The following is a 14,170-nucleotide window of genomic DNA, read 5'->3' as shown; positions in this document are numbered from 1 at the left end:
TACAAAGTTACACTTTGTGTTCTTGTCCATAATTTACAAGGGGTGAAATACAGTAACTAACTTAAATGGTAACTTAAATTCTTCAAAATCGCCATCCTTTAGCCTCCATGAGCTTCATATAATGAGGTCGTCACCTGAAACAGTCTGTGAAGTCATGGTGACGACATCGTCCATTGAGAAAACGGTAATCGAAGCAAAATGCAGATATTCACCTTTTTTGGTTTAAAACATAATCCCACATTCATAAACAAATGACTTCAATGAGAAGCTACAAAGTAAATAGACTTGAAATAACAGAAAAAGCAAAACATTAAAAGTGCATTTCTAAAAGTTTGACCAGTACTGTAGTTCTATGCTGGAAACAAAACAATATAAATTGATTTCAACATTCAGAAGCTTTAAGATCTTGAGCTAGATTTAGTTTTGTATTTCTTTTATTACCACAGTGGCTCCTGCACCTGCTTCACACTGTGTGGAACCTGCACAATGCACATGATCCACCAGGGACATCAGACACTCCACTGCACATGATCACTGTTACGAGATGTCGGATTTGGATTAAGATTTCAAAACTACAAACTCCCCGTTTCCAAAGTCACCCCGGGCGCCGCGGCTCTTGTCGGCGGAGTCTCTCCATCTCCTCCGCCCTGTTCGCGCCTAAACGTCACATTGTGCCGCTTTCTTCTCTTTGCGTGTGCGTGTTTGCCAAAGATAACATGCAGAAGTACAAAAAGCCGGCGAAAGGAGCGTGTGGTGGGACTAAAGCTTTGGGAAAGACGCCTCCGATTCCTCCTAACTCCGCGCTTTGATCTGTTTCCTCTGGAGTTCGCAAGGTCGACGCCGCAAACAGCAGCGGCGCCGCCTGAATGCATAAACCCCAGCTCCTATTGTCCGAGGCTTCAATGGAAATCTCTCCCTCGCTCTCTCTCTCTGACATGGATGTTTGCCAAGTGTTTGAAATGCATCCTGAGTATTAGTCCTGTTTAGGAGAGGGGTTTAATGAGAAGACACGAGCAAACACCAGGCCATTGTATCGTCTCTACAAACAACAACTTTTTAACACTATAGATCTTTAGTTCAACATCAGCTGCTGGCTTTCTGCACGGAGACCTCATCTGTTGTGTTTGTCACTTTCTTTTCGAACATCTCAGTATCACAGTCCCATTATGGATCTAGTTGTAGCAGTTTACTTTTTTTCTGTCCAACAGATACAAGACACAATCAGCAAACAGCATCCGTATAATTTGAAGTGAAACTTATTGTGCCAAACCCCATGTACGTTTCAAGTAAAGCTTCCGCAATTAGAGACACAAAAGCCCTTCCAGAATAAGACAAAACTGAAAACAGTATCGGCAATAACATCTTTCGATACAGACGAGACTTGCATTTTCTTTGCTATTTTTGGTTGACTAAACTGAAAGGGACTATACAGAGTTTAAAAAAGTAAACACAATGTCCTAATGTGTAGAATGAGCTCAGACCTGTTCACCACAACTGCCTCTAAAATCCTGCACTGTCACTCAGAAAGGTGATCATTTGGGTCCGAAGTGCCGTCATGCACGAGCTTAATATAGAAGCTGCAGTTACACGTATGACCTGAGGTGGCAGTAGTGAGGATAACATGGCCAACTTGCATCTAGACCCTTTAAAGGTGCACTATGCAACTTCTTTATGTAAAAAAACAAGTTTATATTAATATGTATTTGTAGCACAGTGCCTTTACTTACCACCCCGGTATTCACTGCTCACGTATCCATGGTTGGAAATCCTTAAACAATTATAAATAAAATGGATCCTGAAGCATCATGGGAGGCACCGGGATGGAAAGGGAAGGCGCTACACTAACCACCGACACAGCTTTTCCACAAGCAGGTGCGTGTCGGCCAAATGGCTCTTTTACCCGCTTTGTCGAGCTTTTCCATAACAAAGACCAGGGCCAAACTGGTCTGACCAGGTGTAGGTTTTGGGACCGACCTCTCGCTGTGGCCAAAGCGCTGACCCATGTCTGATGTGACGTGAACAGACTCTGGCCTCTGATTGGCCATGAGAGAGTGGACAGTCCTCACTATTAACACACAGGTCATACGGATTTACTATTTCACAACATCATACGGCCGATATTAGTTTTTAGCCGGTGTTTGCGCAGCTTTAGCTGGTGTTAGCATAACATTTGCATGTAGCTTACCTTTAACACAGCTTTGCACCTCTGAATGATTCCATAACTCCCACCAGAAGGCAGCATTTGTCCACATTTGTTCTCATCGCGCCTTACAAAACTTTTAATGACGATCTGTACAGCGAGCTCCTCTGTGGGGGCACTTCCCACAACAAATACGGGTGTGTGTGTGGTGGAAACAGAACAGCGCTATGTGGAACAACGGCTATGAACTCCTTTAGTGCACCTTTAACCCCATTGAGGATCTTTGGGATGTGCTGTGGAAAGCTTTGCGCTGTGGTCACAGTCTCCCATCATCAATACAAGATCTTGGTGAAAAATGAAATACAACACTGGATCTTGTGACATTGCAGAAGCTTAGAATGTGCTGTAATCAAAGTTAAAGGCGCTACAACCAGATATTAGTGTTGGGGATCAGGTTTTATATATCTGCTTTATCCACATGGGTCGCCTTTCATTTTCAGCCCCGACTGCGTTGCTTTTCTGTCTTATTTTGTTGCTCACACAGACACTTATCTGCCCTAGATCAGAATCTACTGGAGTCGAGAGTGGTGTTCAAATGGCAGCACAGTGAACGAACGTACAATTCAAACTTCTTTCTGATTACCTCAGTCATTATTTCATACATTTACACGACACTTGCTGCTAGTTTAAACCATCGGCCGATATCAGCACAAATGTGAGAGTCTGTTATTGAATTCCTTCTTTTTTGCTGCGGCCTACTGGGAAACGTTCTCCCGATTACCCAGCACGCCATTGGAGACATGTGACCCTCAAATCCTTTCCTCCCAGAGCCAAATTTAGAACTTCTCCCACCTCTGATTAACACCATTAAATGCTTCGCCTGTTGCTCAGACACTTTTTCATTTCTGCACACTTTCATAAAAGCCCATGTTTGTTTCTTGTCCATCAAACCCATCAGACCTTGCCCCAGACTATAGATGCCTTTCTATTAAAAATGAAATAAGAATGTCGTGGCCTGGCCATGTTAATACAATGTGGAATATTTTCTGAACGCCTCGTCTTGTCGTAATAGAAATTGTTCCCAGTTCGGTGGAGTAATGTCTGTGGAATGAAAGTCTTTGCGCTGGGCAGCCCCGGGTTTTCTCGCCTGTGATCCTCTTGCTGAACGTATTGATTTCTCCGGACCAGAGCGCAGGCTGATTCTCTCACAACATTTGGGCCCAAAGCTCAACAATTCCTCAGAGACCTGGGGGGAAAAACTGCAATTTCTACACTCGCTTTTGTCTCTGTTCTGCGCTACAGAGAAGTCAAAGACAGGTGTGAATGGGCCCGTAGGGGTTTAAAGCCAGCGGTGTTGTTCTAAAATTACAGTTTTGAGCTTTAGCCATCTTGTTTTCTCATCAAAAACACTGCAAAAGCACATGAATAGTGATGTGTTTGTGCGATCTTGGACAAGGCATGGTTTGAATACAACAAAAATCCCCAAAAGTTTCTTCCAAAGATCCACCGAGCCGTGAAGTTTGCCGAGCTGAGCGCCGGATGATCCGCTCCTCCGCTGACCCGTAGGCTTCAGAATTGCATAGGCTTGCTCCAGTAGCGACCCGTGTTTGAATCTTCATTATTGTTTTTTTCTTTTCTTTGTGTGTTTCGTGCAGTCAAGATTCCCACGCGGAGGACCTACATCGACCCGGAGACGTGCGAGGACCTGCTGCAGACGGTGCACGCCTTCGCCAAAGAACTGGACAACTCCAGCATCAAGATCGAGCGCATCGTGCACACGGGTGAGGGACAGTAATACTAATGGTTTAGGGGCTACTTTAGGTACAATACAAGTATGGAAGGCAGGAACCGATAAAATATTAAATGTGTAGATCGAAGTTTTCATGCTGTTGGTCATCAAAAGTTTAAAATGAAAAATGTTAGATGAAATTAAAATTAAAAAATGGAAGAAAAAAAATGAAAATGGAAAAATTACAATAAAAAACTGGAAAAAAAAAATGGGAAAAAAAAGAAAAAAGATTTTAAATTAAAAAAAAAAGAAAAATTTTGAAATAAAAAATTGAAGAAAATAAATTAAAAAAATAACAAATTGGAAATGAAAAATTGAAAAAAAAAATGAAAATAAAAAAAAAAGAAATAAAACAAAAAATTGGGGAGAGTGGAAAAATGGGAAATACAATGGGAAAATAATTGGGAAAATTTGGCAAAATGGGAAACAATTTGGAAAAAGGGTAAAAATGGGAGGGAAATGTGGGTAAAATGGGGAAAAAATTAAGAAAAATGTGGGGAAAAAAAGAAAAAAATTCTGCCCTTTTCTGGTTAAAGGAAGTTGAATAAGAGACAAGATAAGATACGCCTCAAACAAATTCAATGGAAGGAAAATTAATAAATTAACATTGTTAATCTATTTTACGGTTCTATATGATAAATATTTTTGTTTGGGATTTGAAAAAAGTATCGTTCAGGTATCAATATCGGAAAATCAAGTATTGTTAAAGTACCGGTAAAAATGTAACAAAGATTTCATTTATTTCATTTTATTCATTCATTTATTTGAATGGGACAATGAATATTAACAGAACATGCATGAGCCCAATAATACTTGTATGACACAGTACACATAACAGTGCATGATATAATATTCAGCGCTCACTAACACAGACTTAAACTTTTATGCCTTTAAGTTCACTCCAGGAAAAATAAGAGTAAAAACAAAGCGTTGCATTTAACAAAGAATTCTGCCTAAAATGCGACCACGTGAGCATGTTCAATAAGGCTCTGGCCGTTGTCTTTGAGCAGCTGAGTGGAAAAAGTGTGAATTGGTTATAATGTTTGTATCTAAGCGCGTATGCATGCCCTTTGTCTCCCCCTGCAGGTGACTTCGGGGAGGTGTGCCGCGGCTGCCTGAAGCTGCCCAGTAAACGCGAGCTCCCGGTGGCCATAAAGACGCTGAGGGCGGGCTGCTCGGACAAACAGCGGAGGTCCTTCCTGAGCGAGGGGGGCATCCTCGGGCAGTTCGACCACTCCAACATCATCCGGCTGGAGGGCGTCATCACCAGCGGTAAGTGCTGAGGGGGGAGGAGTCCTGCTAACTACAAGGGTCTCCAGCAAAAAGTACCTTTGCTCCAGCCGCCGGGTCAAATCCACCAAATATAAAATGGATCAAATACAAAGGATGATTCGGTCAGGATTGATAGTGGAGACCTCCCTGGCAAGTGATCCTGGCATTTCCCACTGGCTGCAGGCCCAGAGAAAGACCTAAGATACGGCAGAGGAGCTGATCTATGTCGCTATGATCAGATTATGTTCATTTTTAATGCATAAAACTCCACACTTAGTACAACAAGCCTATGGATCCTGTGCTGCCATTTGCTATATGCTCAAAACGCACTGTGCGCACGGTGCAAGAACCTGGATGGGGCCTTTCTGTGTGGAGGTTCCATGTTCTTCCCGTGTCTGTGTAGGTTTCCTCCATGTTCTTCAGTGTCCCCTACCACTAGAACCATGTACAGTGGGTTTCCCTCTGGAGCCAGGACCTCATGAAGAAGAGAACCCTAATCTCAGTGGGACTTTCTTAGTTAAATAAAAAATAAAGTTTCCAAGGGGAACCACACTGAGGTCATCGTGATCAAATGGCTTTGTATGTTATTTATGAATGCGGCTGACAAAAACAGGCTGTGTTCAATGAGAACGATGAGAAAGAAGATCTACACTTCAGCTCGGAGTCTGAGGTCTTCAGGTCAAAACCTCAAAACTCAAACCTGTTACACAACCTGATAAAACAGGTCCTTTAAAGCCATTGTGCCCCGTCTCTGGAATGGACTTTCTCTGTTCTTGCACTCCCTTGATTCTGTGGAGACTTTCAAAAAGCAGCTTAAACAAACCTTTGCGTTATGTAGTGTTCTCTGGTGCCTCGCAACGGCAAGAGAGAAAGGAAAGAGGGGAAGGTGCAGAGAGGGTAGACACATCTGAGCTGAAGTTCTCCGCGGCTGCAGAGAAACTCAGGGATAGGGAAGGGAATCGAGAACCGGTTCTGATTGAGCAATCTATCGTAGCCGTATGCTTCCTTTATTAGGCAGACAGGAATATCCTTTGACCCTCGTTCATAAAAATAGAGGAGTAACAGATAAGATCACTAACGACCTGTTAATGTGTTCAATGTGGTGTCCCAAACTGAAGAACCACATGAAGTCAAACATTGAACTGGCTGCATTAGGGCTGGGCGATATGACGATATCAGACCGTCTTACGATCTCTAGAGCTGACGGTCTGTCATTTTTGTGGGATCGTTTTATCACGGTTTTAAGAACTTCTGCACACTTGACTCTTTTCACGGTCAGTGAAGCAAACCCACTCCGCTAACTTTCTGCAATGACGGACGCTAATGCGAGCGTTTAGCAGCGAGCCGCTCCTCTCCAGTCGCATATACGACCAGGCTCCTCAATCTGGAGCTTTAAACCCAGTCTCTATATCAGCCGTATTTATGTCAGTGTCTTTCCGTAACACACAGCTCTGCATAGATCGCAGCGTGTGTTTATTTATTTACCTGGCACATTTGCGAAGAAACAAGTGTGTCCTTCATCCTTTCAGTTCTGTCAGGCGCTGCATCCATTTGTTTAATTTAAATCCTGGGCCCGGTTCACAAATGCGCTGTTTATCCATATCTTTGAATATAAGACTTGTCCAACTTTGGTGAATTAAGTTTCAAGTTTCAAGTTCAAGTTTAATGGTTTTGTATAGCCCAATATCACAACAGAAGTCGCCTCAAAGGGCTGCAACAAACATCAAGGCAATAAAACACAGCAATAAATATGACAATTAAAAGTTCAAGTGAATCCAGGCAAATATAATGTCCAAAGGTAGCGATGAGCGGCGTGGGCGTCCCCCGTCCTTAGACTCTCCAGTACGGCAAGGAAAAACTCAAAAACCCGGCAGGAGAAAAGAGAAACCTTGGGGAGAACCACAGAAGGAGAGATCCACTCCCATGGACGGACAGGCTATAGAGACCCAGGGCCGAAGGATTTAAGTAATAACTTATGGTAACGAACTACTTCCGGTTTGCCTTTTACACAATAAAAGTCACTGTGTGTAGTCGCTTTAGAAAGACTCTTATTGTGAAAGGGTCAGACAGCGACATGAGTCACATCACAGCAGCTCGACGTCATGAGAGCAACATGAGCAACAGACACGAACAACAAGCCTTTACCAAACTTAGTGTTACTGTTTTACTTTTACTGGAGTTTTATTGTGTTTTTTAATCTATAGAGTTAGTTCTAAGTCTATTTTTGCTGTGTTGATTATCACAAAGTAGAATAAATTAGTATATTCATTCAATCTTTTTTTCTTCAGTGTGTCATATCACCCCTAGGCTGTGTTATAGAAAGGCTTTGACCAGAAAACTAAAACACAATGATTGATTTAAAAAACGATCGACCCGCGCTGACCCACAGAAACACGGGCCTTGTCTCCCGGTGCCGCAGTCGTAATCTTTTGTTACAGAAACTACTTACTGTCCAATCGCGTGTTCCGCCCCTGGGACAGTTCAGCCGGTGCAATATCTTCCTCGCAATATCTTGTCCGAGGCCGGGGCGCGGTGTTTTCTGGGGCGGGGCGGCTTCCACACTACATCTAAAGACATTTCCAGCTGACGGATGGAAATCGAGGTCCTGCCGAGAGAGCGGAGCGAGAGATGAGTGGACGGGCAGCGAGGATGACGGCAGAGGTGACCGTGACGGGGGTTTAGCCTCAAGTCGTTCTCGGGACAAAGGGAGGCTTGTTTTGCCGCACAGTCAAGTCGATTTCTTTGTCATGGGGCAGCGGGAACCTGACAGATCGGATTGACACATTGTGCATGAGCTTGAGTTCAGATTAGGGATGTACCGATCCGATTTTTGAGGTCCCGACCCAATCCGATATTTTTGACACTTCATCTGGCCGATACTGTCTTTTTGTATTATTATATTTTTATATAATACATCTGTAATATAAAATGCAATCGCGAGTAGGGCGGGGCTTAAGCTCCATAAGTGCGCCGCCATGTTTATCTCCCAGAATTCCACGTGACCGTCCCACCGGCCACGGGCATTGGCCACGGGTCAATATGGGCCGCAGTGCATTGCGGTACTGCTGTCCGAGGACAACCCGGCGTCACAACAACGTGAGTGAACGAGATCTGACTGCCGTGCGTGTGTGCGTGCGCGTGTGTGTGCGTGTGTGTGTGTGTGTGTGTGCGCGTGTGTGTGTGTGTGTGTGTGTGTGTGTGTGCGCGTGTGTGCGTGTGTGTGTGCGTGTGTGTGCGTGTGTGTGTGTGTGTGTGTGTGTGTGTGCGCGTGTGTGCGTGTGTGTGCGTGTTTGCGCGTGTGTGTGTGTGTGTGTGTGTGTGCGCGTGTGTGCGTGTGTGTGTGCGTGTGTGTGCGTGTGTGTGTGCGCGTGTGTGTGTGTGTGTGTGTGTGTGTGTGTGTGTGTGTGTGTGTGTGTGTGTGTGTGTGTGTGTGTGTGTGTGTGTGTGTGTGTGTGTGTGTGTGTGTGTGTGTGTGTGTGTGTGTGTGCGCGCGCGTGTGTATGTGCGCGTGCGTGCGCGTCCAAACAGGGCGATGTGTCTCACCGCTAAACTGCAGCTGTAGACGCTCCGCACCGGTACAGTTACATCCTCCAACACACATGACATCTGCGGGTCTTTGTTTAAGTTTCTCCTGCAGTGACCGAGGCTGTGGTTCATTATAGATCCAGTGCTGCGTAATGTCAGAGGTGCAGACAAATGCGTAAGATCCAATCCCGGCCGTATTCCGTCTCCAAAGCTTTGTTTCCGAAAAAAAGTATACGCAGAAAGTTGTCCAACAACTGACCAAACACGAGCTTCAAATGAAACGCGCTGCTCCGAGAGCTTCAGCCTCCGTGTGCGGAAAGCGAAAATGAAACTACCGCTTAACGAGCGCATGGCCTGCACTGTAGCGTTTTTTCTTTTTTTCTTTTTTTTTACTTTGGTATATTTATTATAGAGCAGCTTTGAAAGCATTACCAATTTTTTTCTAAGGTTACAAATACTGTCTAATAACGATGATTAGGTTATTTAATTTCAAAACCAACTTATTATTTAATTAGATTGCACTTGCACCGTGATGCTCTAAACCGCGGGTCCTGCACCGTGAACCGAACCGTGAGAGCTGAACCCCTAATATTTATCCATAAATATTCCACTGTCTCTTGAATTCTATTCCCTGAGTTTAGCGAACATATTGTCGATGTAGTGGCTCATTCTGCTGCTGCTCTGGACGGGCCCACTCCTTTCTGCACACTGCAGGTGAAGGTAATTTTGCACTTGACTAGACAGTCATTACAGCGGTTCTGGGATTGCAGAGGCTCAGAGCTTCGTCTGGTCAAAGGGTCATGAGTAAAAATCATCAAATATAAGAAAGGAGTACAACATCAAACACTCCAATTGCAGTTTGTTTGAAATTATTTTGAGCATTCATTCTTTTGTACATTTGTAGTGGCCATAGTTTTTGGAATGGGTTGGGAACCACTGGTCTACTTAGTGCGGGTCTACAGCTGTACTGAGTGACGGGTTATAGGGACTATACTGGACATTTCTTTATAATAATTCAAATCTCTATTAAATGTGGAGACGAGGCCCGGCCAAAGGCTGGATCTCAGCTAGTATCATTATATATTATAGCCTATGGATATTACAGTAGTTTTACCAGTTTTTATTTAACATGAAAGAGGTTTTGGCTTTAGCTTTGAATTTTAAATTAGAAAGTTTTTCAGAAGCAGGTGTTGTGGGAAAATGTATTTATACTCTCCTCTGAGAGATGTTCTGTTAGGATTGATTGTACAGTTTCTGTGGTTTTATTTCGGCAGCTCCATCTGAATTTTGTTTTGAAATGTGTCTTGTAAACCCATGACGGCACTTTCTTATGTGCAAGACACAATAACAAGAATAAATCAAATCAATCAAATCAGTATCCTAGTTTAGCGATAGCATGAAGGCCGTAAATCTGTGTTCCTGGATCAGCAGCGGCTCCAGTCTGCAGGTTTAGGGCTGGAGCCGTTGCAGATACATGACCGCAGATTCACGGCCGTCTTGTGTCGGACCCGTCCAGTCATCAAATCCGATCCAACCCGATACTCTAAAAAAGCCTGATCGCCTACCGATACCGGATCGGTACATCCCTAGTTCAGATCATGGCTCTTTGTCTCGAAGAATACAATGACAACGTATAACCACGTAGTCTTTAGGTTTCATTTTGATGATAATGTGATATAGTTTCAGTCCAGATTTAGTCAAACAATTCTAAATCCAACGTGCTTTTAATCAACTTTGCATTCAGACCATTTTATCCAGGCCTATTTAATCATATTGCATTGTTTCTCCCGCAGGAACAAAGCACAGGCTTTGGCAGTGAATCTAAATGAAACGAGGCTCTTTAAAACTGTGTCAGTCGAGTTCAGATCTGGAGAGTTTCACAGTTTCAGGCTCATTAACTACTTTTAATATAGCGGTAGTTACAGTCTAATTTTAGTCCGCAGTCATACAAGCAAAAATTTCAAATCCACAAAGTTAACTCCGAAGCCAAGTGTGAAGCTGTAGTAGTTTGGTTCGCTTCCAAATGCTGCATTTTGATAAATAAAGCACCACTTCCTCCCAGCTGAGCATTTGGAGCAAGTTTGTTTATTCTTAGCGCGTTATGACAGTTCAGCTCCGACAGTTGGAATTAAGCCTTTTTCAGTCTCTCCCGGATTTCGCTCGCAATTTGTGTGATTGTTGCGCGCCACAATGACGGATTTCACGGACAATATATTTTTTACATACAAAGACATTTTACATACGGCTCTGAGGAGAACAGACCGCATTGTTTATTTCACTCGTTAATATTGAGTCTTGGCTCCGGTTCAACAGCAGTGACTCGTAAAGTTTGTGCAGCTTAAAAGCACATCACATGTTTTCGCCACCGCATCACACGGGTGACAGAAGAGATCTCAACAAACAAGGATCCAGTAGCAGAGAGATGAGCCCCGCTGCAGTCTGAATGACTTAAAGTGATAGTCTGTAAGCTTGTGAGGAGAGATGGAGTGAAATTGTAAAGTAAACAATCAAATTCCTCTCTCTTTAACCAGAAAGCACTTCTTCGTTTGTTGTCAAAATGAGCAGAGCAGGAACAGAATTTTCAAAACGATCAAGCTCCGCCCCGTCTTTCCTGATTGGACCTGACAGGCGGGTTCACAGGAAAAGCTCGTCTCATTGGTCGACGCGAGAGGATGCTACTGTAGACTCTGATTAGTTTCTGAGATCCGGGAAGGAGGCACTCATATATACATATGTATATAATATATACAGTGGGAGGAAAAAGTGAGTACAACGTGTGGAATTGCTGCCTAAATTGGTCACTAAATGTGGTCCGATCTTTATTCAAATCACAAGAATGATTAAACAGGGTCTGCTTGAACTAACACCACCCAGACATTTACATTTTATCATATTTTTCTTGGACATAACATGTAAATATTCACAAGGGAGGATGGAATAAGTGAGTACCGCCTGAATCTCATGGTCTAAGATTCATCCTGATCATTGTGAGCGTCGAATCTGCAACTACAGAAAAGCAGTTTTTGCTGCAAAAGAAGGATCAGCAGATGTTTAATACAGAGGTTCACTTACTTATTCACACACTCTTGTGAATGTCTCAGGTTTTTCTGCAAAATAGCTTGATAACCTTGTGAATATCTTCTCTCTTCTTTTGGTGATAGCACGTTGTCCAGGCCCTGAGGCAACTTATCATTTTCCCTGCACCATACTTCACTTTTTCCTCCCACTGTATATTTCATTACTTAAAGAGGGGGTATTATGCTTTTTTCAGCCACCTAGCACCAGTCTATAGCACACTACAATGATGACGAAACCTTCTGTTGGTCTGTCAATGCATTAAATTAGAATAACTGCCTTGTATAAAATTGCTCTTTCAAAATGGTGGTAGCGAATGGCTTGAAATAGGCCCCTGTCTCTTTAAGAACCTCTGACCCTTTCCGACACGCCCCCTCCACACGCTGTCTGTGGCATCACAACACTTTCTCCACAGTATTGAAACTACGATCGGTGCATTTTAATTTTTATTGTTGGAAAGGAGCTACTGTTTATCACTTTGTGAACAATGGCCACACAGGATATTATTTGGAGACGAACCTTCCACACCGGACGCTTGGAAGGGGCTCTTGCCTGAAAAATAACTGCTGTTTGGAGGCTATCTCTTTGCTACTGCCATGCCCTATGGATCTCTAACTATACCCCCATGGACGACACCAGGATCTGCAGGAGCCCATACGATCCAAAAGACGGACATTATCTGTGCAGGTGGACAATGGTTTTTCGAGGTTACCCCGTTAGCTTGTTATAATCGACTACAGCTCATTGTTGATGAAAAGTCTGCAATAAACCACAAATGTGTAAAGCCAGGCTCATTGTGTGATCATCGTAAAGGCTGCTTCAAGTAGTTGCCTGCTTTATTGACGTTATTTGTGCATAATATGCTGCCTGTTTTCAATGAATGTTGTGAAGGTGAAGGTTGTTAGCTTGCCGTGGCTAATAGTGCCGTAGCTCCGGGAGAAACCACTCGGCTACGACTCACTGTAGATGAAATGTGAGCAATAAACTACGAAATCAACAAGCCAGGCTCCGTGTGTGATCATCATAAAGGCTGCTTCAAGCAGTTGCCTGTTTTAGTGGCGTTTTTAGTGCATAATATGCTGCTTGTATTCAGTGAATTTTCCCGTTAGCTTGTCGCGGCTAGCTTGTTAGCTCCGGGAGAAAACCACTCGTCTATGACCCATTGTAGATGAAATGTGAGCAATAAACTTCCAAATCAACAAGCCAGGCTCCGTGTGTGATCATTGTTAAACGGTTCTTTATGTGTGTGGTGGTTTTATTGACTTTATTTGTGCATATTTCTCGTTTCCACGTGATGACTCGAGGTTTAGCTTAGCATTAGCTTTCTCCGGAGGCTCTGTGCATCATCAAGGCCCAGCGCAGAACCAGACACTGAAATAAGTGTTCTTGTCACCGGTTTTAATCCTGGGTGTTTCGGTAACAGAAACACTAATGTGTGTCTTTGTAAAAGTCTGCTGCGGCTCCGGTTCACAACACATGAAGCTAAACCTCCATGATGACTCTGTTTACATCTTAGGGCTAGACACTGCGGGGAGGGGGTTCTGCTGAGGAGCAGTGGTTGGTTACTCGGCTGGTGACGAAAGGTCGGAGGCGTATCCTGGAGGTCGAGGGCGTTCCCTAAAGGAATCAGGCGTTTTATCCCTAAAATGGCTGCCATCAGAGTTTTTACAGACTACTCGAAAATACGTGAATGTGCTAAGGCAACACTTCAGGCATGTTTTTAATGAGGGAATGACATCATAACATGATGTAAAGCTTGAAAAAGTCGATTTTGCATAATACCCCCCCTTTAAATAAACTCAAAACTAAAATGTAGAGACCAGGTGGTCGATTTTGCACATTTTATACAATTTGTAAACATTTACACTTCCAGACGATCACTTTAAAGCGACAGAGGTGTTGGACATCACTTCCTCCTTCCTAATATAACAAGTAAAATGGATTTAACTGATCAGAAAGTCACTTTAGTAGTGGCGAAGATGTGAATTTATGGAATTTTTTGGGGGAAAAAATTATATTATTGGAATAGTTGCCGGAAAGTTGTGGAAAAGTTGAAATACTACACTTAGTTCGCAGAGTTTGCTTGATTTTGCATTAATAGTTGCTGCTTGTTAGAGTCATGAATTGCATGTTTTCGATTCGGGGCATGAAAGTAAACAGCCACTATTATGTTATTTTATCTCCATATAATGGCCGTGTTTGGAACAGACGCTATACATTGGTCGACACCTGTCCCCACTTTCTGTGCACAAACAACACTTACGTATAGAAGGACTGCCTCTCAGCGGGAGCAGCAGATGGAGGGGGCGGTTACTGGTGCTTGACCATCTTTCCTGTAATTCCTATAATCGCAAATAACGCATAATAAA

The 14,170-nt window shown here is 43.3% G+C and overlaps 1 protein-coding gene and 1 long non-coding RNA gene across 2 annotated transcripts in view; one reads left to right on the top strand and one right to left on the bottom strand.

Moving 5' to 3' along the window:
- Positions 1-14,170, bottom strand: part of LOC306973998 — an 818,053-nt gene that overhangs the window by 734,579 nt on the left and 69,304 nt on the right. The gene's annotated exons all lie outside the window — the stretch shown is intronic.
- The window catches only part of epha10 (EPH receptor A10), a 418,807-nt gene that overhangs the window by 375,454 nt on the left and 29,183 nt on the right, over positions 1-14,170 (top strand). The window contains exons 10-11 of the mRNA XM_079570885.1: positions 3,796-3,921; positions 5,016-5,201. Coding sequence (XP_079427011.1) covers positions 3,796-3,921; positions 5,016-5,201 — 312 coding nt within the window. The remainder of the gene's footprint in view (positions 1-3,795; positions 3,922-5,015; positions 5,202-14,170) is intronic.

The sequence above is a fragment of the Gobius niger genome (assembly GCF_951799975.1).
Source record: "Gobius niger genome assembly, chromosome: 14".
NCBI classification, from domain to species: domain Eukaryota; kingdom Metazoa; phylum Chordata; class Actinopteri; order Gobiiformes; family Gobiidae; genus Gobius; species Gobius niger.
Note: the sequence above shows the minus strand (reverse complement) of the source record. Positions and strands in the feature narration are given on the sequence as shown.